The sequence below is a fragment of the Branchiostoma floridae genome, unplaced genomic scaffold, assembly GCF_000003815.2.
Source record: "Branchiostoma floridae strain S238N-H82 unplaced genomic scaffold, Bfl_VNyyK Sc7u5tJ_436, whole genome shotgun sequence".
In the NCBI taxonomy this organism is placed as follows: Eukaryota; Metazoa; Chordata; class Leptocardii; order Amphioxiformes; family Branchiostomatidae; genus Branchiostoma; species Branchiostoma floridae.
The window spans coordinates 1-26,123 of record NW_023365850.1 but is presented as its reverse complement, the minus strand read 5'-3'; the positions used below and the strand labels follow the sequence as shown (position 1 = coordinate 26,123).

The window sequence follows — 26,123 nt, the reverse complement described above, 5'->3', positions numbered from 1 at the left end:
TACTACGAAAAATATTTGTCTTGTTTTGTCTTGCTTAGTAATATTTTACTTAATTCGTGGACACATGTGCTTGCATGAAGAAATTTCAAGAAGACAGAAGAATGAATAAGAAAAAATAAGAAAAGAAGAAAGAGATCATTCGAAGACCATTTTCTTGTAAATTCTTACAACAAGAGAAATTTTCTTATTTTTCTTAAGATAAGAAATAATTTCTCGAAGAGACTTTTTTTGCATAGAATTTTCAAGAAATATAAGTCAAATATTCTTGGTATTCTTGTCTGAAGACTGAAATTCTTGCCATATTTAAGAAAGAACAAGAATTTTTCTCTACCCCCTTTTGAATTTCTTATAGTAGGAAAAAACAAGAACATCAAGATATGAAAATAAGTAATTACTAGAATAATGATCTTGAAAGTTCTTGATTTTTGTGTCAAGAAACTTTGAGAAATGCGGTTCTTGTTTTTCTTGCATTGTTCAAGAAAATACAAGAATATTTTTCTTGCATTCTTAAGTAATTACTAGATTAATATTCTTACATGCTCCTGTTTTTTGTATCGAGAATCTTTGAGAATAGCAAGTCTTGTTTTTTCTTGTATTGTTCAAGAAAATACGAGAATTTTGTTCTTACATGCTCCTTTTTTTGTATCGAGAATCTTTGAGAATAGCAAGTCTTGTTTTTTCTTGTATTGTTCAAGAAAATACGAGAATTTTGTTCTTACATGCTCCTGTTTTTTGTATAGAGAATCTTTGAGAACACCAAGTCTTGTTTTTTCTTGTATTGTTCAAGAAAATACGAGAATTTTGTTCTTACATGCTCCTGTTTTTTGTATCGAGAATCTTTGAGAATAGCAAGTCTTGTTTTTTCTTGTATTGTTCAAGAAAATACGAGAATTTTGTTCTTGCATATCTAACTACGTCATGTTGCATCACGTGATTGGAGGGAGTGAAATGGTCGCAACGGGGCGCTGTTTAGGCCAATTTATGTGGGGAGGGCATGGCGTGAGGAAGCGATATGTATACTGATAACTGAATGCGTTCCAAAGGCCTGTACCTATCTAAACAAGATATTTCAAGATAAAGTGATACAGGGTAAGACATTTGTTTAAGTTCGGAAGCACCAACAACCAACGCTTAAATTATAAATTTGCTTGAATTTTACCGCTCTGGCGCGCTGGCGGGAGTTGACAAGCGAACAGCTTACGAACATGGCCTTCAACACGGCGGAATTATTCAGTGTAGAATACCTAACATCCCTGCATGACGCCACATGTATAAACAGTGATAATTAAACTTTACAACAAGCTACACCTTTTTCATGATAGTGTCTTTCTTGCTGGATAATCGGAGCGCTAACACGACGTGCGATTTTTCACGTATCTTTGAGTCCGCCATTTTTATTGATCACGTGATTCAAAGTCATGTGACCACCACCATGTAAACAACAACACGGCGTCGATACCATTTTGGATTAAATCGCGCCGCACCGATTGGCGAAATAAAAAGACTGTGCGCTGTTTTCGACAGAAATATAGTTATCAAGTATTTCAATGGTAGTTTCGGTGTTTAAATGCTTGACTTTGTCCACAAATCTCACATAGTTCGGGATTGGGGCACACATTTTTGCAATGGAACATTCCACATGCAAATGAACCAAAAACCATCTGGGTAGCTCCCGCGAGATTTAATGCTCCAACGCAAAGCGCATCCCTTGAGAAAAACACACGTCTGTAAAGCTTTAATCACGGTTATATGTACAGTACAAGATGAAAGCTCAACTCACAAGGGTTAGTGTCAAGTGCACATTTACAGAACAAGAAGCATGCGTTCGTGTAGAACATAGGTCGGGATTAGCTACCACATACACAGGTTAATACGTCACAATCCCAAAGGACAAATGCAATACGGGCGATCGCGATGATGTCAAGTGACGTTGACGCATTGGTAGGCAAAAAGCAGGTGTTTTGCAAACGATTGATTTACAGATTAACCAGTAATTTGATCCGGTAATTCAGATATGAATGTTTAATCCGATCTACTGATGTCCTGGTAGGCACCAACCGCCAAATACCCCGGATATAAACAACAACAGCGTTCGCTCGTCACTCGACAGATCCAATGAGGTTATGTAACCTTCTTGGGTATAAACATTAAATTTATTATTGGGAAAAAGATTTTGAGAATGACTTCACTGGATTTTTCCTTGTATTTATGAAGTGTATTGCAAAACTAGTCAGTGAATATGATGGTCCGTTGTGACTTTTAAGTGGGGCATTTACACACAAACACTTGTCAAGAACAGTTAACAATGAATATTGATAACTAGTATGACGTGTCACACAGAACTATAGGGGAACCAGTAACACTTCACAAATAATTTACCAACAAAGTTAGTGCTAAATTCAAGCGGAATTGCTTAGCAATTGATGGTGAATGAAGATAAACCTGACAACATCTCGCATTTAAAGGCATGCAGATCCTTTTAATAGGAACCTGACATAACAGTGTTTCGGTGAACTTTGCAGTGAGCATTATGCTTGCAATGTTATTTTTTTCAGGCAAGAATAAACTAGAGCATTTATAGAAGATTACATGAAGTGAATTATACGCATGACCACAGCCGCCGGCCCAAAAGGAAGCTTTAGATTGCCTAAACCATAAGTGTTGAATTGTACTTCTAGTATCTAATGAAACACATTCCATACTTGTCTATCTTGATGTATAATGTTGACGAAAACACACAAACATTTAGCAGTTTGCAGTTTTTTATTCCATCCATGAAATACATGACAGAAGTCACCAATGCACATACATAATTGCAAAAAAACATGCATGCAAAACTAATTACGGTACAAAACTAATCATGTACATACTACTTTATGCTTTTCCAAAAAAATGGAGTTAAAATATCGCTACAACTTTAAGAGTAAAAACCACTGCAGAGATAGCACAGTTTACCTAGTATTTACATAATAACCTTATGCAGACAATGAATCGTGTTGTTCTCCATACATCTCTGTCCACATATCCTTAAACTTGGTAAAGGTGCATGCTATCACTAGATATTTACAATGCAGACCTTGGTGTACAATAACACATAACAATGACAAACATAATCATGACTTTTATCATTTCCACAAGACTACAACATTGCCCAGGTAAGGTGTTGTTGCATTTGGATGATCATGTTAAACCTTCATTGCCCTAGCCAACATTACACAATTATCTTTACAAAGTTGACACAACACTTTTTAATACATCAGAAACCTCTAAAGGTAAATAGAAACTCATTTATATGAATCTTAGAATAGAAACTCATTTGTATGAATCTTAAGCGTAGTATATTTCGTTATTACTGAGTAACTGATTTCAAAGAAAGCTCTTAAGAAATACAAAGAAGGATACTTAACAAAACATAAATTTGAGACATCATATACATATACAGTGATTAAACATACATCCTAAAACATGATATCATAATTCATTGGAAGCCCATTGGAAGCCCAATGGTGCCCATTGAATGAACTAAGAATAGAGAAAGCATTTATGAGAACTAAAGGTACATTTACTTGCAGCACAATTTAGTCACAAGTTAAGTACATGCATGGAAACAGAGTGCAAAACATCTCAAAATCATAAAACATATGCATAACAAAAACATCCTCAGCCAAGTCTTTTAATAATACAGTAGAAGCCGCTTAATTGCACGGCCTATTTGCCAGTGAATTTGGTGCAATTATCCGGCTGGTGCAGTAATGCGAAGTTATCTAGTTAGACCGCACCGGTTTGGGATTTTGGTATCCCGTGCAGTTAACAGAAGTGTGCATTAATCCGATGTGCAATTAACTGGCTTCCACTGTAATAAAAGTCTGTTTGGCTCACATAAAACATTATCAAAGGGATACCTTTTCAATGTGAATGGTGAAGAAGTAATGTTAAGAGGTCTAGAATCCAGCAAGATAAAGACTTCTTTTTGCCAATTGAATGTCAAGGAAGGTTAATGCAAAATTTACCGTTTTAAGGGAGACTGCATCGTAACACAATGTAATAAATACTTTCTGAGCCATGGAGGTTACATATAGATAAACCTCAACAGTGCAAACTTCAATTAAGAAATAGATAAAGGCGAAATAAACACAAATCATATTGTAAGCCAAAGGTTGCCCATTGAATGAAGCATGGATGAATGAACATATAGAAATGGTTATGCGGTCCGAAGGAAAGCTTCCTGGCAGAACAATTTAGTCAGTTCAACTTTGCCTTTGAGTGCAGTATTAGGCATACATGGCAATGAACGTCATACAATGACTGTATTATGTTGTATTGTGTATTTTGTCTTGAAAGGTATCAAATACTGAAGGGTTTGATTCATTCATTCCTAACATTCCAAGCATCAATAACAGAAGACAGGTCATACTTTATTGGCACTATAAATTTATGATGGATCCTATACTTGTAGTAAATGTTATGATCTAGGAGTTTGGAAATATCAGCGACTGCCAGTCCTGTAGGCATGTCAGGTTCTGAGACTTCATAACCCTGATACGCTTCCACAAACCCTTCTGTATTTAAAACTTTCAAGGCCAAACATACCCTTTCCCCCCCGACAATCCAAATGTGTTCAATCTGTCCAAATTCAGGTAAGAAATTGTTATCTTCACAAGTGCCAAAAGCGACAATCCCGTCATGATTCTTGTTGTACATTGTCCCCAAAACTTGCACCCAATTTGCTGAGTAAATGTCTTCTGCTTCTACATGTATGTCTAAGAAACTGCATAGTCGCTCTTGGGCAAAATCTGCATGTTCTCCTGCCAGTTGTTTGCATGGTCCGAATGTAAGTTTTGAGGAAAAGATCGGATGATTCTCTTGTATTGATTCACTTGCCTCTTTACGCTTGTTTCTCTGAGCCAAGGATTTTGGGATGTTCACATGATTCTGTTGTCGTGCCACTTTTTTGAAATAACTATGCTTTCCTTCAAACCTCATGCACCATATGCGAATCAAGGGTCCGAAAAGAAGCATCATAGAAGGGATATGAATGAGATAGTGTTGCTTTGGAAGAATGTTGTTGTCCGGAAACAATCTTTTGAATTCTTCAAGATGACGGGAAATCAAACCACGAAGGTAAACAATTTTCTCATTTGACGTGACACTTGCAAAAACAAGAGATGTGATTTCACAAAGCCCATTCAGGAACACAAAGTACTCATTTTCTGGGTCCACATTTAGGGAGGACAAGATGATAGAAACATGTCGAATGAAAATCCATGTTTGGTCAGCTGTCATCTTCAATTTTTTTTCTTGTTGGAAGACGGAGTCTGGAATACGACCAAATTTGTTCTTTCTTTCTTCTTGGCCAAACTTAAATGTTGTTATTTTGGTGTTGAGTTCACGTAAAGTGAAAAGGCTATCAACAAATATCATTTGTCTAAGCACTTCTCGACATTCATATGGGATGACACCCTCCAACATAACATGCATGATATCACTGGGCAACATTTGGCTTATATCAAAATGTGGTATATCGAGAAGTATGCTTCTTCTGTTTATGCCATATAGAGTTTTCAGTGACTTTTTCAATGCGTCTGTTCTTGCCCTATCAATTTCCCTGAGGTGCGCCAAATGTTTCCGCTGTGAATTTAACGCAAAATAGGTTTCATGAAAGTTTGTTTGCATTCTTTCATTTGGACATTCGCAATGGCGGCACTTCATGTTGGCAAATCCGACGCCTTCTTTGAAACCAGCCACAGCCAGACAGGCATTTGTGTCTGCACTTATGGCAACAACAGCACCTCTAAGCATTACTTCTTCACCATTCACATTGAAAAGGTAACCCTCTGATAGTGTTTTTAAATCCTCCACAAGGTCTTTAAGAATAGGTTCAAATTGGAATTCCTTAATGTCAATTGTATTTACGATTGCAACAAGTCTGATTGCTTCTAGCTTGGACCTGTACTGATGGGGAATATTCCCAAGAGAGTAGTAAAACATGCCCACCTTATGTTTTCCTGCATAAGAACCAAGGGGGTTATCAATTTCCACATCATCATAATAAAGTATAATCTGCAATGCATTAGTGTCTTGATAAAATACTGGATGAGTCTGGAATAAACTTCCATCACATATATCACGTAAATACCCATCCCCTGACAATGCTGGTCCATCAGAAATCATATCAAATATACCTTTACCATTCAACAGCTGTTCGATACTCTCAATGATAGGTACATACTGGAAAGTCACTTGGTGAAGAACCTCTTCCAGTTTGTTGTGTCTTCTCCGGAAAACTAATCTTTGTCCAAGAAACACCTCATTTGGTTCCTGCATGCAAAATGGAAAGCAAATATATGGATAATGAGTCTAGATAATATGTTTAAAAATAGGGTATATTTTTAACCAGGGTCCAACAATGTTAAATTCAACAAGTGAAATATACATGATACATGCATTTTCTACTAAGAACTTGAAGTACAAGTAAGCAATCAAGGGGAATTGTTGTATGATGTCAATTCTGTGATGTCTTAAACAATAGAATGAATGGCAAATGGTTTGGGATTTCGAAATTCTATACAATTACCCGAATTATTCAAAAAGGCGTAATACGAATAATTGGAATCCACATGTATTACCTTGTTTGATTTTTATGATTGATGACATAAAATCAAAATTATAAGATACAAATGTAGCTTCCCAAAACTTAAGACATTATCCAATCAGATTATCTTAGATATCTCAATGCATTAAACCCATGTTGGGAAAGAATTAATATGCAATAAAGAGCATTGTCATTTTGTATCATTGAGCTTTTGTATCAAAACATGTACCTGAACGCAGCATGGCAAAGGAAAACAAAACAGTTGACCTACTCAAACCAACACGTCACAGAAACCTGATCTATCAGCCTTGGTCTCACTGGCGGTAACTTTCAACCAATCAGATAATTGGAGCCTGATTGTGTTAGGCTTGGTATGATTGACTGGTGGGAACTTGCAACCTGATCAGTCACCAGCCAATTATAGCACAACTGTGAAACAAGTAGCTTGCCTATACAAAGGAAATATATATATACCATGTTGGAGCTGCGGTGCTATTATTTTGTGTGGGTGAAAAATCCCAAACGATTTGTGCTTCATTTTCTTTCATTTATTGTGAAACAAACTGTACTTCCCTTTTGTTGATTCCCGCCAGACCCACCCCAAAACTTTGGAGCCTGTATGTCTGGGCATGGCCATGGGGAGGTCTGGGAGGCGTGGTGCGACGTGCCAGATAATCGCAATATGTTTGTAGGGGGGAAGAGTGTGTTTATGCACACTGCTTTAAACATTATGTGACAATTAAAATGTGTAGATTAGAAATTACTTTTGTCTGTACATGTCTACATTGTATATTGAAGTCTATTTTACACTTATAACTTTCTGACAAAGAAATTAAATTTTCAATTTAGAGAAGACGTTTTCCCTTCAAATGAACTGTTCCGGAAATTCCCTCTAGAGACAGCAGTCCCCCTGGAAACTTCACCAGTCAGGGTACTTGTCAGGACGTTAGTGTTGCTTTGTGAATGAAATTGTAGAATAAACTCTGGAGGCACCAGCTGCTTGGGCTTTGTCAAATGAAGTAGCAATTTTTTTCTCTTTCGGCAATGAACTTAGTGGATACATCGACAAATAAACTTGAGAATGGAACGTTTTTCCAGCAGCACTGCGGGATAGTTCCCATGCCAACGTTGGCACACCCTAGCAAATTCCTAAACACCGTAGAACCATCAATCACGGGGCCGGGGCAGGCGGCGTGTTGGACGGACGGAGGTCAAGTAACTGCGCAGCCGGCTCACACAAGAAAGGCAGTTGCGTAATCGGGCGCATGATACAGTAACTCGAAAACCTTCATAATCCAAACCATTGTCTCAAATCAGTATGTTCCTTGAAAACACAGGCTAGATTTTATCTGGCTGCCTTTCAAAATGTTCAAACAAACTTAGAGTTCTACCAGTACACTTATCTTCTGAAATCCGAGTCCGAGGGTCCCTCACACCACAAGAGCCTTATTTTGCGGGCCAGGGCATTTTTTGGGATCCACAGCCCCCCGGGTGCGCTATCCGTGCATCTTTCTCCCCACGCATAATGCTATAAAACTCGTAAAACAGACCGCCATGTTTAAACATCCGGGGTTTTGATATTCTCTCGTACCCAGAGCTGTTATAGCCCCACTCACTAACCGTAATAGTTATCCTGTGAACGAGACTGAATAACAGCTTATATTTAAGTTATCATATAAAAGAAGATGCCTCTAGGTCTCACAGGAGTCACCAGCATTGACGTAAAAGACGATTATGATTTGCATACGGGTATTTTGTCTTCGTAATACCAAAATGGAATAGTCCGCGACTTTTGATAGGCTTTTATTCCTAACATGGTCCCCTATTCGGTAGGGCGGGAGTCTGGTATAGACTAGTCACGAAAGGCCTACAAGATTTCTATGTCTGATTCAGTGATTGATGGGGAAGCCGAAAGACTAGGCGCTGATAAGGTTTCTTGTAGATATATAATAACTTCCCTGTACCGATGTCGCCAGCTTTAAACGGCGGGTTATACGTGACAATGCTCAATCTATTTATATGACTGGTTTATCTATTTCGAAATGCAACAACATAATTTGTACCCTGGGAAAACGCAGACCCCTTCGAGGTGCGCAAGGCCTACTCTAGTTTACCGATCCCCACCACACGCGCGCACGGAACACCCGCCACCCAACACCCGCCGTCCCTACAAACCAGCTGGCCTCAACTTAGACTCCGTTGCAGTCTTCTGAACGGGGCTGGTTTTTTTTTTGTGGGGGGGGGGGGGCGATTTTCATCGTTGGCTATGTTCTCTTGTGCCGGGAAAGGGAGTTTGCAGAGGAAGGGAGTTTGCTGTGGTTGGGAGTTTGCCGTGATAGCGAGTTTCCCCCGTCTCCACAGCGCGAGAAAGGCATGCTGAAGAGTGTGACCTCTGACCTAATTTGAATCGTGCGGTGCCGTGATTGTTTCCAAATTTTAGTAGACTTCAATCTATAGGGACTAGATATCGAGTAAATCACAGTTATTTATCGAAATCCTTAGGTAGAAATTAGAAACAATGTTAATTTGAGGCATCAAACACGTTTGAAGATTCATTCGATCACGTGATCTGTGTGCTGAATACATAATGACATGCAAAACACACAATGAATGAACACGGCGCGTGGCTTCTTAGTTCGGCTGGCATGTTAATTGCCCCTCGCTTACGTGTGAATTACCCTTGTGCGCATATGTGAATTACCCTTGGGCGCAAATGTTAAAATAGCCTGTTTGAAAGGATCTTTCTAATGCATTTTCCTTCACCAATTACCAAGTCGCCGAAAGAGCGCAGTCGGGGGAAACTCGTTATCACGGCAACCTCCCTTCCTCGGCAAACTCCCTTCCCCGGCACAAGAGAACATAGCCAACGTTGAAAATCGCGTACCAACGCCGCCCCCCCCCCCCCCAAAAAAACAGCCCCGTTCCGAAGACTGCAACGGAGTCTAGCCTCAACTAACACAGGAGCCACCAACATTGACGTAAAAAACGCGATTGAGATTTGCATAATGCCGGTGCGAACGTAAATTTAGCATACTGTATTTCGTAGCCGGCCCTTCCCGCACCCGCCACCTCAGCTAATCTCCAAGGAGATCCAACAATGGCATAAGATAGTACCGAACTGGCCAAGGAGTGTAGTAGGCCAGGAGGTGTACATTTGCCAGCTAGCAAAACATACTCCTAAGCCGGCTTCAGTCCTCTGGCGGCTTTTGATACTATCTTATGCTACTGTAGGATCTGCTTGAAGATTATCCTCAGCCTCTATACGAAATTATTGTGCCACTTGACAGACCTTTGTTAATGTCTAGTTCTCCGTTAAAACTAATATATTACTATCGTTACAAATGTTTAAGAGGCGCAAAAGAAAAGACTTACCACAACAGGCAAATGGGCCTTGATGGCTTGCTCTTGGAGATAAGCCGTACGAAGTCCTTCAAACGGGCTCATATCCTCTTCAAAAATGTCGTCTGTTACACTTGGATCTATACCATGCTCGATGAGTCGTCTCTGAACTTTTTTCCGGAGTTGGTAGATTGTGCCTCCTACATATGAATCTGTTGCCTGTACTATGTCATCGACAGCAGCCTAGGAAGAAATGATAACTCGTAAAAACAAGGCATGCTTTGCGTAATGAATTAGAAACTTTGGAATACTTGTTGAATATGTCACGGTAAATTGTTTTTCTGCGGTTACGGTCAAAATCGTAAATATGTCGAGTGCTTGCCTGAAACCGTGACATATCCTAGACCAGAGGTGCCTAAGCATTTGCACGAACCCTATCATTCACACGAACCTTACGAGATTAGCACGAACCAAGGAGGTTAAAAAAAAAAAAATTTAACCTCCTTGCACGAACCTAGTATATTATGCAACACGGCGGCCGGCCGCTACGTTAGGAGAGGGCATAATTTTAAGCGTTTCTACCCGTGATGGTTATATTTCAAGGCGTGGAATGGACATATACCGTCACGAAGACGTATTTGACAGCCTGTTAGCTACAGTGTATTTTGCTTCATTTCGGTGTGTAACATCGTATTTTTCCGTCGCCGCGAAGAACGAAGCCGCCGAGCCGCCGTACCGTGAAAATCCCACCCCGTCTGTCACGTGACCTGGCAGTGGTTGGCCGATTTCGTCTGGATTTTCGAATAAGGTTCGTGCGTCACCGTGTCACACAAGGTTCGAACGATTTCTCAATTTGATTCGTGCGTTTTCATGCATGATGATTCATGTTTAAATGCCTTTAGTCGTAAAAAATATGATACCATCCTTATTAATATTCGGCCGGCTAGCTACATACTAGTATAGAATATGGCGCACTCTGTTTGTGGTCTTCGGGTTCATAATCTAAATGTCCGCTCACAAAAAGAAAGACACCACTAAAATACAGAGTTGAAGAATAAACGTTGCTACATACCCTTCAAACTTTTCAAAGTGTACCATCCTCAACTTTGTTCACTAAAGACTGCTCATGTAGCGTTACCAGTGTATCAGATTCACGACAGACTTTCACACCAATAAGAATTTCTTATCTAATCTCCAAACAGTGATTTTGGGGGTGGCGTTGGCTAGGACAGGCCACCATTTTTTTCTGCTTCCCGACGAAAAATCAAGGCCACCCTTAGCACCCCCTCCTGTTTGAGGATGATGCGGGGAAACGTAACTTCTGACGAGTAAAGTGCATGATTTACGAGAAAACGCCTAGAAATCGTCATTGGAGGTCTTACCTGTGTCAAGACATTCCTTTCCTTCACAGCACATATGAACCGGGCAGCTTCACGTGTCCGTCTGTCTGGGTCGAACTGGATATCGCTGTTGGAGGAATTGTCGCTTTCATCGGAAAAATCGGACACGTTTTCCTCGGCGTTAAGCTCGTCCAAGTCATTCAAGCCAGCTTCTTGGTCACTGTGTATGGCGTAATTGTCGTCCATGTCCATGTCCAGGTTACTATTGTCATTCTCAACATCGTGGCCTCCGTGTTCAGATCCGCCAATTTCTTCTCCATAGTTGCTATCGTTCAAACGAGGTCCAACTTTGAGAGATTCAGGATGTTGCCTCGTCATATGCCTGTAGAACGAGTTGTACTTGTTGAAGCTCTTGTCACAGTCGTCAATGACACATCGTACAAAAAAGTCAGGGTCTGATCCGTGGCGTGATCTCATATGCGTGAGGAGCAACGAAAGCGTCAGTGTTACATACGCCAGGCAAATTCGGCACGTCCAAGAAGGCATCGTGCTACGCCTTTGACCAAGGAGGTTTCAACCTCCTTCCTTGGACGAAGTGCCTGTATCTGTCGGTATAGCCCGGTGCCAACCGGTAGGCTAAGTGTATTTACATAAAAGATAAGGGGTATTTACATAAAAATGCATCCTGTCAACAGCCTCGGTTCAGCTAGAATTTATGCAAAAAAACTTTTTTTTTTGCTCTCTATCTACAAGTGAAATTACAGGGACAGATAAACTTTTCTGTAGGGCCGCTATTCTGAGTGGATTTACATAAAGTCGAACCGCTATGACAAAGGTGCATTAGCGTCTTCCCTATAACTCCTGCAATTTTTTTATAAATATCTGGTTTTAAAATTCACGAGATCCGGACCCTTGTCTCCAAGAAAACAACAGCCGAAACTAGATTAACAACCTAGATAACAACCGCAATTAAATTCTTGCTTTACCCAAGGAGGTTAAAAATCAAGATTTTTAACCTCCTTGCTTTATCCGAATTTTGCCGGTATAGGCTGACGAAGCCTGGGAAGGAGGCTTTTGAAATACATTTTCTTCCAGACTTTCAACAATGATAACACTGATAACAAATGTGCATCGATCCGCTAAAGGTTCTGTACTGAACATGGTAAAGTCCATGTAATATTGAACTTGAAGAACAATATCTGAGGACTGCAGTCACAAATAATCATACAGGCCGTTCAGTGTAACACTACTAACAGTAGCTGTCGCCGCGCCGTTATTCTGGAAAACCAGACTTTTAGACAGGGCCGGCAGAGAATGATGTGTTCGACAGCAAACAAGGCAGTCAATTACACCGGGGATCTGTCATGCAGGGAGAATATTATGTCGACCTGGCTAGGCCGTGTGCCTGATGTGTTACGCCGAAGGGTGGTCATACCAAGGTCATACCGACTATCCGTATCGTATTGAGATACAGTACACATTCATGCCCGTAGCCAGGGGGTGCGAACGCAGCCCCCCACGCGCGCTCGAAGGTCCGCTTTTTTCTCGAAGGTCCGTTTTTTCAATGCACAATATTTTTAAAAGGCGGACTAATTTGTATTTCCAACGGGTCTAGGATCCTAGAAAAATTGCTCACTTTGTCATAGAGTAAAGATGAACCCTGCGGTTTACAGTTAGTTCTTCCCGAGTCCGGGGCGTGCCACGTGTTAAACAAACAACAGAGTCCGCATTACTGTTATTTAAAAGACGTAGAAAAACAACTTTTGCGTCATGAAAGTGAAGCCTGCCTGTTGCTATGGCGAAAGGCACCCGGAAGTATCATTTGGCGGACTGTGGATGACAGCTCCGACACAAGTTAAGATAAGCTATAGAACTGTAGTTAATCAATAAATGTAGACGCCATACTTTTTATCTTGTACAATTGTTGTGCAACAAAGTTATACACAGTCATAGGGCCTGCTGTGGGTTCACCCATTTCTAAGAGGAAAACATTTCAAATACAAGAGCCATTTCATAACTAATGTCCTAAACTTTCGTTTTCGTCGAATAAAATAATCTCTGAAGCAGTTACGTGAGTGTCTCTGATTTTTCCCTTTGAAACCCTCTCAAAAAACGCAGGAAATGCCATTTCGAATTCAGAGAGTTTAATTTTCAAAATTTTCCGGGGGAACATGCCGCTCGCCTCGTAATCTCCAAGCAGATTCCTCCGTGGCATAAAACAAAAACATAAGCTGGGGAAGGACATTTTCCCCTCTGCCGGCCAAAGTCCTTCCCCGCAGCTTATGCTACTGTCTTATGCCACGGAGGAATCTGCTTGGAGATTAGTATACCAGCAGTAGAATGTAAACTATACAACATAGGGAGGGATGGGCTTTATCTTAGAAATTGTAGACTGACTCGGGAACCCAGGTTTCCCGATCTCACACACCTAAGCAGTACAGACAATATCTATTTCTTACTGAGTTTACACAGACCTTTGATTTTGAAACATACCTGTGTTACATTTGTTACCGAATACAAAGAAGGAAGAGGAGCCGAATATGGTCAGTACATATGTATTTTAAAATGACAATGCATGATTCTGTAAACCGATCTTTTGTCATGATTTGTACAGACAATATATATTTCTTACTGAGTTTAGACAATTAGACAAACCTTTGATTTTGAAACATTCCTGCTGTTATATTTTTACAATTACAAAGAAGGAGGAGAAGCCGAATATAGTCATTACATATGTATTTTAAAATGACAATGCATGATTCTGTAAACCTATCTTTTGTCGTGATCTGTAAACCTTGCGGGCACATGCAAGGATATTATTGTTAACATGTTTAGCACCTTCTTGTAAACCAGCCTTTTTGGATAGAAACGTAATTGAATACCGCATTGAGATTCAGATTTACTGAGCTGCTTTATCGTGTTCGGATCGCTTTGATCGAACAAGGACATGGAGGATGAAAGAAATATGTCGAAAATGGCGAATCTGCACTCACTCACTCACTCACTCGTTCTCTTGCACGTAGTGCGTAGAGCCGAATCTGCACTCCCCCGCAACAAATCGCACCAACTCGAAGGACCGCTCTGGGACCGCTCAGAGCTCATTGGCCTTACGGCAATCTCGTTCAGCAACACACACATACACATGCGAGGCGTGATCAATAAACAACATTTTGACAATGTCTTTTGTTAATGTCGCATATGTTGCAATGACTATCCGTCCTCAAGCTCACCATCCCATGTGCAATTTTGTACATCATAATCATATCTGCACGTTGTCGCCGGAAGAGAAGGGTAGGAAGCTGTAGCGCTTTGAGCCTCTCAGGGTACGGGAGGTGTGAGATAGATTCCACTATACGTGTGGCTCTTCTCTGGACCCTTTCAACTATTAAATCACAGTCTCTCTTGGTCTTGAAATTATCGACCGACCTTTCAACAAAGGAACCAACCCCTGCTTGGAGAGTAGTCGTTAATATCATACTTTTCGTTCCCGAGCGCTGACCAGCAGTTTGCAAACGAAACGTAGGTCTACGGCCAGCTAGGAGTGTGTCAAGGGTAAGAACGGGCGCGATGACCAGATGTGGCGAGATCTTTATCTAGAGATCAGTAGTCCCAATTCAGCATAACTGATCTTTGTAAAGTACGTTTACCTTATATATACTCTTTGATTATATTTCCGTTGCTTAAATTACACGGAAAAAAGTCATTCCTTATTAGATGAATAGTAAGTTATCATTTTTCATTCATTGGTTTCCCTGCCATGAGAGAGTGAGAGAGGTTTGGCTGAACACAAACAGCAGATTACAGCAACATGTCGTGTTGAACCTGTACTTACTAGTCTCGCTAGATGTTGTAAGATATCATTTTCTTATATTGTATAAACATTGCGCCTTGTCGCTACGACATGTACTTGGCTTGTTTGAGCATAAATGTACAATGTCTTTATTTATTTATTTGTAAAACAATGCCTAATTTTCTCATTGAAAGTGCACAAGGGCTCCTACTATAGTCTTGCCGTACCCCGGGCGCGGGAAAGTTTGCCCGCCGATTTTACAAAGACCAGGCCTGACACAGATGGAAATAGATAACAAGTCGGCTATTCTGTCTAAGACAATTGATCTCACCGCGAGTTCCACGACTGCCAATTGAACTCCTTGCTTCAAGCACCCTGACCACTGATTGAAAAAAAAAAACGGAGAAAACAACTTTTTCTGTAGAGAGTTATGACAAATACAAGACCACAAAGGCCGCTTTTTACACGGCCATCTGTGGCGCTTGAACCCCGCTGTTACACTCAAAGTCGCACCGCTGTCTGTGTACTCGATCTGGTCCCTTTCAAAAACAATATGTGCATTTGGCACCTTCCCTATAACCTTTTTGGCACCTTCTTGTAAAGTCAGCCTTTTCAGATAGAAAGTCAATACCGCATTGTCATTGAGATTCAGCCTTCGAGACGCTAATCGTCGAATTGGTTTGATCCTGCAAAAGACGGACATGAAGCTCCTCCTCCCTAACTTGACTGACCAATCGGAACTAGAGACACGCCTACTGCTGTTGGTTTGAAATCAAACCGTTGCGAAGATTCTGTCTCAGTGTCTTTAGTATTTGTACGGCGAACACTTCCAAACCGACGTCCGAGATTCCGACTCTTGCGAAAATGAGCGATCACCACGCGGCAAGATTCAACAACGAAGAGCTTTGTGCATGGTTGCGGGACAACCCCTCACAGTTCAAGAATGATGAGGACATGGAGGCTATTTGTGAGGCAATGAGAGGTAAGAAGATATTGTTTAACTTTTCTGGTGAAACCAATTATGATGTAGCCTGGGTACCATCCTATTTCTACCGGGGCTCCTTACACTCACTTCCCTAAAAAAAATTTTCTAGGGATAGCGAGTGTAAGGAGCCCCGGTAGAGTACGGATGATACTCAGGCTAATTATGATGGGCCCGCAAGCAATACTACAACTAGTACAAGACTAAAAAAAGAACCATGTGTTTATGTTAGAGTCATGCAAGACCACGAGAACGAACATTTTTGTAAGTTGTTATACCAAGGTGGTTGGTTATATCTAAAGTGGCGGCATAACTCCCTTGCTGGCTAGCACTGTTCACTGACAACCAGGGCAGGGTACCGGTAGCTTAGAACCCGGTGTGGACAGGCGTGTTGGCATGGTTTTGCTAGTTGCCACTACCGGGTACAAGTTTATCCGTTCTGTTGACAGACTATTCGGAACGATGTCTTTTCTCATGAATAATCAAGTATCAAATTGTAAGCTTTACTCCATACTAAGTTTCCCGGTTCATTCGAAGACACAATCGCCGACTTTTCTGCCAGTAATAGGTACACTTCCCGTCTGTGAAATCCATCCACAGTATATATATGCAAGCTGGTACTAATTAATTTGCAATTTGTCAGATGTCAAGACTGCCTGAGAAAAAGCCACGCAAGAATCCAATCTCCTGCGGTTTTCCCAAACAAAGTGATTCAAACAAGCTGTGGTGCCGCCACATGGATGCTGTTGCACAATCTCTGCATACTCTTCAAGCAGAGGTTCGGCTCCGGCTGTTTCTTTACGTTACGTGTTTTAGGCATTTTTGTCTGTACTTCTACTTTGTGGGAGTAGACATAAAGAAAATGTCACAAAATCGAAAATCCGACCAAAACGCCTAAAACACGTAGCGTTTAAGAAACAGCCGGACGAACCTCTGCTTGAAGAGTAGCCCAGGTCACATGGGCGGCCCGATATCGGATGTGAGTGAAGAAAGACCCGAAGAAAGCCCGCAAAAATTATGTTTTACCAAGGCCGTTATAACACACGCCGGTCCTTCATGACAGAGGGTAGACTCGATTGTTTATTTCAATATTTGCCGGGTTATAGGCGTTTTTAATCGCCTTTCTTTACCGTTTTCTTTTAATGATATTTCTCGATACGACGATAGGCCGCAAAAAAGCCTAACCTCTGCTTGGAGAGTAAATACGGGGCAATCGGGTTGAGATTATTCTTTTATTGCTTTATAGTTAACGTTGGAATTGAGTCGAGTATGGAACAGGGTATGGTCAATGGCATGTCTAAAGCGAAAAACAACATTTCCGTAATGTTTTATCGAACGATACCATACGTTTCTGTACTGTACGTTGTTCTTGAGATGTGCAGTCTTGGGGAGACATAACAAATAACCCGCTTTAAGCAGCCTTTGTAAAACCCCGGCAAGCTGATTGGCTAAGACTATTACGTCACACCCCACGTGACACCCCTCCGGCCCCTCCTGAGGAGCGCGGGTAAATCTGAACCCGGTACCCCAACCGTGCTTACTAACACCGTTAACATATGCAGATTTAAAATCAAAGATGGCGGACACCGCCAATAAACAAACATTATCGCGCGCGCCTAAGTTTTACGTTCTAAAAACATGGTCCCTTAGGCGTTAGAAGTTTATAATTACCGTGAGGAACTAAGCAGACGTATAACAAGGGCTCTTTGAACATGCGGTGATGGAGTAATCCACGTTGTTTTGCGGGGCGAATACGCTAAGCTAACTGGCCTTGCTTTTTTGCAGTGAATCAGATCGATGGGGAATCCTTCGTTGACTTGGCGGAGGCTGACATCACAGGCCTCTTCCCAGATGGAACGACAAGGTATATCTTGAGGAGGAAACAAGTCAGGGACATCGTCTTCAAATCGGTAGGCAATGTTTTTTAAAAATAAAAATGGAATGTCCAAGTTTCCACTTCCAGCCATGCTGGCAAATGTACCTTGTTTAGGCAGTTCGTCTAGCGAAGAAATAGACGTTAAGCAGGGACAACAACAACAACAATTGTGATGTTTTGATGTGCATTAAGAGGGTATCTTTGGAGGAAAGCATCCAGTTTTCTTTTCCCCCTGTTGAGTAAGTTATTTGTGAGGGATCAGTTAAGGCCTTCGCTAAAAAGTCGCAAAATGTACGCCTTTGGTACGCCCTTATTTTCCCCCGGAAACTTCGCTCAAAGTTCAAAATTCGCCGATCCGGGCGCACCGAGCCGCCATTTTGGGTGATTCTACCTCAAGTCTCGCGCAATCTCGCAATAACTCGCGAATCGCGAGAGTCGCACCCCATTGGCCAGTTCGGTGTGACGTAGCGCGCCCAGGCGCCATTATTGGTGGAATATCTGATATCCCCGATGTTTTCGCGGGAAAAATCACGCAGGAAAGCGTAAAAACTTTCATTTGTTTACGAAAACTCGTCAAATGCCTGAAGTGATTGGTGACAAGTACATGTATAGGATTGTTTTGGAGGTGTTTTTTTTTTTGCTTCTTTGTCGGTGGAATGTGGGAAAAACAACAGCTAATGTGACGATGACATACTGGGGAGGGGGGCGGTGTCGGCACTGAATTCGTAGAAAATGTTGAACAGAGATCGCGATTTTTTCACGGTAACTTGAGATATTACTCTTGTTGCAGACTTTATTTTCAAAATATTGATAAATGGATGTTATTTGTTGAGAAAATTTCGCTTAATTTGACCTTGGAACACATCTTTTCTGTTATATATTTTCAGTGAATTAAAGTTATATTTCGTAGTGTACTCATAGTAATTCAAAAAGCCTTACATGAATGGCTTTTTGTTTTAGAACCTTCTTATTGCATGATTTGACATTTTGCGGAGAGTAAAACTCATTACAGATGTACACCCTAAAAAAGATACTGACTCATAGTTTCACAGTGGAGAGGATTCAGTTTGATGACTCAGTGAAGAATTCTAAGTACTTAATGTAAAGGGGCCTGGTCAGCTGGGATATGATTCAATTTCAACTACACACAAGTGCTTGACAATCATGGTTTTCTATATCTACCTGTTTTTCTACTATTCTAGGGTAAGAAGAATGCGGAGGTGCCACGTGCACCCGAGAGGATCTCTGTACAACCGGTAGAGTTCATGCTTGTACAGACACCAGGCATCAGAGACCCAAAGATCGAAGATCGGATCTACCACAATGTTGTTCAAGACCAGGTGGCGGTGATGGTCACCATCACACAACAGCTCACCCCGCCGAGAAAACCAACATCTGCAGAGTTGGAGCATGTGGCCCGTCGCCTGGTACAGATGTATCCGGGGTTGAGGGGTGTCGGCGAGGAGGGAAAGGATGCACATGTAAGCATGTCGACTGTGTCGACTTTGTGTTCTTGATGTAGATCTGCAAGCAGTGATGTTTTACTGACATAGATTTTGTTTTTAAACAAGCAGTGATGTTTTAGTGACATAGATTTTGTTTTTAAACAAGCAGTGATGTTTTAATGACATAGATTTTGTTTTAAACAAGCAGTGATGTTTTACTGACAAAAATTTTTGTTTCAAATCTCCGTAGATTCTCCTTTACAATAGGATGAAAAAGAGGATGTACAACAAGACACCAAGCAAGAGTTCCGGTAGTTCCAAGAAGAAAAAAGGGTCCACAGGTCCAACCACTCTGAGGCGAAGCCCCAGGAAGCACAAGCGGGTATGATTATATATCATCATGCAACATGTAATCAAATTTTCAATGTTCTGCTGTAATTATCACAGGCCTGTCTGACTGTCTTCACTTTAATCTTCTTTACCTTTGACCTATTGCCATCCTAGCGGGATCAGGAGGACCCTCACCAGCCACAGCCAGACATGTCTAATGGTGCTGGACCGAGCAAAGCGGGCACACCTGCTGGACAAAGCAAAGCGGGTGCATCATCTGGACCCAGCAAAGCGGGCACGCCTGCTGGACAAAGCAAAGCGGGTGCATCATCTGGACCCAGCAAAGCGGGCACACCTGCTGGACAAAGCAAAGCGGGTGCATCATCTGGACCTAGCAAAACGGGCACAGCTGCTGGACAGAGCAAAGTGGATGCATCTGCTGGACCAAGCAAACCAAAGAAGGTCAGAAGTTAAAAGAAAGTGATATTGTGGGAGGTTGTGGGTGGGCCCAGGGCGTGTTGGAACCATAAAGAGACGTCCGCCTATTAAAGGCCGTCAAAGCCAGCATTATGATTTGGGAGACAACTTGCTGTGACATACTCAATAGACAGACGTTCTCTATTCGTCCATTGTCTAATAACTGTAACTGCATTAAAGGTCGTAGGAAACACTTTTGCGTTAAGGAGAAAATATTTGCAGTGGTTTTAAGTTCTTGGCAGCCAGTCGGAAACCACACAGCGACTCGAGTCCTACAGACGGACAAACCTTGGACTGGACACTGCTCTGGGCTGACCCGTAATCATTGACTAGTTACAGTGCACAGTACGCTGTAATGTATACAGTCAGTATACAGTACAACTTTTGTGACTTCGTATTATTGCACACGCCGGATAACTGCACAAAAAAGGAAAATTGGGTGTGCAATTAAACGGTTTACTGTATATGTTTCAACATTAGTATCAATGTGCTTATCCAATTCCCATCAATGTTACATTATCAATATAATAGTTTTTGTTCCTTTTGCCTATTCCCAAATAGGCACGGAGAGAGCTGTTGCTAGGTCAGGGAGAGCAGGCAGACCAAAATGGTAAGATATGTCCCAAATCAGTCTGTTCAACAGTTGTATCGTAAGCAAGGAAGTTAAACTGGTACTCATGGCTTAACGAGACAGCTTGAGAAGCTTTGAGTGACATTCGCCATATAGCCATATCATATAGCCAGGCACCACGGACCAATGAGAAGGCCCCGTTCTGCGCCGTAATACATAGATTCCAGCCAGCCAACGGTGCCGTTGTCGATTCATTTTGACCAATCAGAAGGAGCGATACACACAGGAAAGTAAGGGCTATGCAGGCATTGGCCAATCAGAAGGAGCGAAACATATGCCAGAGCACATGGAATAAGTACAGACTGCAGGGGGGGGGGGGGGGTCTGGCTCATATGATAGTGAGTTTTGTTGTTCTAAAAAGCCAAAGACTGCAATGTTTTGCTCACTTGATGGTTTTATTCGGTGGTTATAGCAAAAGCCCAGGCGTTTTGACACCATATACACCTTGGCGGGTCATTAACCATAATTCTTTGTCAACTCAAATCGTCACATGACCTATCAGGTAATTTCAAACAAGGGAGTTGTACCAATGAGCTTTTATAAAAGCTCCTTGGTTATACATAGGGGAGAACACAGGGAGGGAGCAGGACGTTAAACAACTTGAACTTGGAAAATGACCAGTTTTTTTCAAACCTCTTTACTTGTGTGTGGTCGATTTTAAATCAGAGATGGAAATATGCCATATTCCACTTAACAGGCAAGATTTTATACCACTGTCTGAATAAAATCCATAGTTACTTTTATTTGAGGTCTTTTTTATCCTTACTTATCAGTGTAGCCAGAGAAGGTATGTGTTGATTAACTATTTCCTATATCCACATCCAGAGACTCCCTATACCTTGGAGCGGCACGCTGCCCTTCTACAGAAGGAGTTGGACAAGAAGCACCCCAAGTACGACACTGTCAAACAGCTGCTGGACCTGGAGTTCCCTTTGCGGAGGGAGTTTGCCTCCAGCATCAAAGACCCTGCGGCAAGGACAGTCCAAGTCCTCCAGCGTTATCCCTGTTTCGGGGAGTCATGCCATGTAAGTTACAGAATGCTGTGTTCATTAATTTATTAAGTGCTATAACGTAGCCTCATACACATGTATGAATTGTTGCAAATTATCTCTTGATCTGCTTAGAAGTACATATTTGTTTTTAAAGAAAAGTATGTCACACTCAAGTGAATGAATACAGTGATATGTACATTGTATCCCCATACATATCTTTTTGTAAACTTTCAGTTGCAGGATGAACTGAGGCGCTATGTCGCACCAGACGACAATAGCTTCCTCCGCAACCTCAAGCAGAAGTTGCCTCGGGAGGCGGAGATCCTTGTCAATTATGCCGTAAGAGAAGGTGTTGCCAAACCAGCCAACACGGCCGGCTGGTCAGATGGTATGAATGTCCACATGTCCATGTTTTTGTATGTAATTTGATGTAACAAAACCATGATTATGTAATTTACTTTTGTTCTATGCAAACTATGCATGGATTACTTGGCATGGCATAACTGTTATTGAACTATCACTCATTCAATTAATTTACCCTTGGAGGACAAATTGAGATGACTCAACCAGCCATGCTGCCTTATCTCATGTATTGTAATGGTCATTAATGGTGATTGCTCAAAGGTTATTAATAAGCTGCTAATGTTTAAAGATTTGTCATAGATGTTTAAAAAAAGTTATAAACTATATAGATATATAGATTGACATTTCTTTTTTGCATCTCCAGGCAAAAAGGTGAGGAAAGCCCTCCAGGTTCTACCTGAACTGTTCAAGGGAGCCACCTCTCCTCCTCTCCCGCTGAAGGAAATGCTCATAGTGTTCCTCAAGGTAACAACATCCAGTTGATATTACACCAGTTTCAATTATAGTTGCATGTTTCAGCTGTAGGATTTTAATTAATGTAATCCACCCTTTGCACTTTAAAGTTTGGGGACTAAATATACGGTAACATAGTAAAATCTTTCTGTCATGTTCTTAGTGAAATGTACAATGCAGGTGAAGGCGTCTCCTGTCAATTGTTACAGTCAAGACCGGCGACAGCATTCACACATTTGCATGTGCTTTAAAAGACTTAAAAACTTAAAAGACTTTAAAAAATCTTAAAGGTACAACTCAATATTTTCTTTCATATAGAGCAACGGCAGTGTGACGGAGGAGATGAAGAGAAGTAAGAAGAGAACAGCGTTCCTGGTAGTGAAGCAGTCTGCAGACACTAATGTACCCAAGGTTTACGTGGTGCTCCATGGGAAAGCCATGGCTGTGTGCGGGTCGGTGGTGGAGGGGTTTGTGTCCCTCATTGGGGCACTTTACTGCTTCCAGCAGCCCCACCCCGCCAGCATTGCACCAGCCATGGTCTTCATCGAGCACCACGTGCTCCAGGATGGCAACCTAAACAAAGGCGACTTGAAGCCTATCTTTAAGAGGCCTTACTCAAGGTACCAGTCGTTCAGGGATGCTGGTGAGACCGGGAGCGACACAGAGTAGTTTGCAGGGCTCTAGCCAGGATTTCATTTTAGCGTAGTGGGAATGGCATGGTAGCAAAGCGATCAATCCAGAGATTGGTGTGGTAGGGGGTCTTGGCCCTTCCACAGTGAGATTTTGACAATGTAGAGTTAAAAGGTGGCACTCTGTTAACATCACATGTAATTTGAATGACTTTTTGGTCAGTGTTGTATGGCATATCATCTTTTTTATTGTTCAGACATTGATTATTAGACATTGTTCAACAAGCAAATGATAGCAAAGCACCACCACACTAGTTAAAAATTAGCATAGTGGCCTGTATTTTAGCGAAGTGGTCACAAATTACTAGCTAGAACCTGGTTTGATAGTATAGTAGTTTTGCATGTGTGAATAAAGGTCAAAACAACAGATTGTGATGATTGTGCTAGTCTTCCATTCACGGCAGTATACAGATTGCCAACAATAAAGTAGGACTACTTAATGAGGATATGTATACTTCTATGGGTTTGAAATTCTTGTTATTATTATTGTATAGGAAACTTAAATCTTAAAGTAAGAAAGCAGTTCTAGGTATCAAGAATATTGAAGAAAGAAACTCCTTGTTGTAAGAACATAAAACTTAAAGTAAGAAAGGATTTCTTAGTGATAAGAATTTTGGTCTTGATATGAGAAAAGAAGTCTTGGTATAGGAATCTTAAAGTAAGAAAGCAGTTCTAGGTATCAAGAATTTTGGTCTTGAGGAAAGAAATTTCTTCTTGTTGTAAGAACCTAAAACTTAAAGTAAGAAAGGATTTCTTGGCCATAAGAACTTTGGTCTTGATGTGAGAAAAAAAGTCTTGGCTTAGGAAACTTAATTCTTAAAGTAAGAAAGCAGTTCTAGGTATCAAGAATTTTTTTCTTGAGGAAAGAAATTTCTTCTTGTTGTAAGAACATAAGACTTGAAGTAAGAAAGGATTTCTTGGCCATAAGAATTTTGGTCTTGATGTGAGAAAAGAAGTCTTGGCATAGGAAACTTAAATCTTAAAGTAAGAAAGCAATTCTAGGTATCAAGAGTTTTGGTCTTGAGGAAAGAAATTTCTTCTTGTTGTAAGAACATAAGACTTAAAGTAAGAAAGGATTTCTTGGCCATAAGAATTTTGGTCTTGATGTGAGAAAAGAAGTCTTGGCATAGGAACAACATCTTAAGTAGAAAGCATTCTAGTTNTTTAACGAGCGTGGGTTATTCCTCGACACAGCAGCTACCATAAGTGCCATGCCGACTTCGTTCCTGTAACGCGTCGTGTATTTCTTGACTTTAGTACTGCGCTGTGTCAACATTTATCATGCCGGGACCGAAGCGTGGAAAGAAAAACAAACCCACGTGTACCAACGCTATCGCATCGTATTTTAGACCAGTTTCTTCGGAAAAAAAACCCGCGAAAATGGTGTAAAGTTTGGCAGAAGAGCGATAATTGATAACATGAATAACAGTGTAGCAAACTTTCACACATCGACCGAGACTGAGTGAGAAACAATGTCACAGTAACGATCTCTTTTCTATGGGCTAAATAGCTTGGAAAAATAATCTGATGACAGCATTATTTTCAGTTTTAATATTTACTCGTAATTTACGTTTACTGTGATGAAAAAACAAAAACAAAAAGGCCTGCTCTTGTGACGAAGTTCATGGAAAGCCGATACTCGCTAACATCTCCGGCACGTGCCAGATCAGCGTGACAACAATAACAAAGAAGTGTCTGATCTACTAGTAACTCGTTTTACCTTCATAAAAAAAAGGGAAAATGAATGCTATTTATCAGAGGTTGTCGCGCCGAGTTAGGTGGAGAAATTGAAACATTAAAGTTGAGACCGGGGACGAGACGTATTTATATTTTGTGATTTTTTTTTTACTCTGGAAAATGTGACTCCCGGCCTCCGCAAGCTATGGACTGGGCCGGTCAAGCAAGTCTGCCAAATATGGTTTTCAAGAGGGAAGCCGCACTCTGTAAGGGGTTGTTCACATGTCCATATTTGGGCGTCCTAGACTTCTCGGCGCCGCCACTGTCAATCACCGACAGCGGCAAAGGCTTCCAAAGAAACTCGGGCCTGGGACCGTCTGTCAATCACAGTCGGCGGCGAAAGCTCACAAAGAAAGATGAAGACCCCGCCCCCATGCCCGACAAATCGGGCAGAATACAGATCAAGACCTGCACGTGCCGCGATTCCGCGCCAAAACATCGTGTTCAACATTTGATCTGGTATTTTCGCGAAAATAAATACACAGAAAATGCCGATACACTGTATTGAAAATTAGCGTAGCGGTCCAAAAATTACCGTAGCGGTCCAAATATTGCCGTAGCGGTCCAAAAATTTAGCGTAGCGGCCCGCTACGCAAGTTTGCGCTAGCTAGAACCCTGGTTAATAACTCTTGTTCGAGGACACTGAATTCTCGATTTCGGGGACATTTGGCATTGAAAGTGTGTTTTCTTTGGCAGTTAGGACAGAAAAATAGTATAACATAGTGCATTCTGCATCTACAAACAACACAGTGTAGTATTTTCCTGCGGGTTCTAGCTAGTGCATTTTAGCGTAGTGGGCCACTACACTATAATTTGCAACCACTACACCAAAATGAGGACCACTACGCTAATTTTCAACTAGTGTAGTGGTACTTTGCTATCATTTACTTGCTGAAAAATGTCCAATCAAATATAAAAAATGATGATATGCCACTCCAAACTGACCAAAAAGTCCTTCAAATTACATTGGTTACAGTAAAGTCCCCTCACAGGTACCCTTATCATGCCAACGTTTAACTAGATACATTTTCAAAATCTCACCTTGCCAATACCACTACGCTAAAATAAAATCCTGGATTGAACTCTG

At 41.2% G+C, this 26,123-nt stretch overlaps 2 protein-coding genes across 2 annotated transcripts; one reads left to right on the top strand and one right to left on the bottom strand.

The window, feature by feature from the left end:
- Positions 1-15: 15 nt before the first annotated feature.
- Positions 16-14,275, bottom strand: LOC118408812. Its single transcript, XM_035809669.1, has 3 exons — positions 11,314-14,275; positions 9,965-10,174; positions 16-6,318 (listed from the first exon to the last, which is right to left on the bottom strand). Exons 1-3 carry the CDS (start codon positions 11,815-11,817, stop codon positions 4,366-4,368), a joined length of 2,667 nt encoding a protein of 888 aa, XP_035665562.1. The 5' UTR covers positions 11,818-14,275; the 3' UTR covers positions 16-4,365.
- Positions 14,276-15,287: 1,012 nt separating this feature from the next.
- On the top strand, positions 15,288-23,743 carry LOC118408813. Its single transcript, XM_035809670.1, has 10 exons — positions 15,288-16,043; positions 17,829-17,953; positions 19,122-19,400; positions 19,615-19,746; positions 19,869-20,156; positions 20,733-20,781; positions 21,628-21,827; positions 22,029-22,182; positions 22,522-22,622; positions 22,929-23,743. Exons 1-10 carry the CDS (start codon positions 15,926-15,928, stop codon positions 23,277-23,279), a joined length of 1,797 nt encoding a protein of 598 aa, XP_035665563.1. The 5' UTR covers positions 15,288-15,925; the 3' UTR covers positions 23,280-23,743.
- Positions 23,744-26,123: the final 2,380 nt, after the last annotated feature.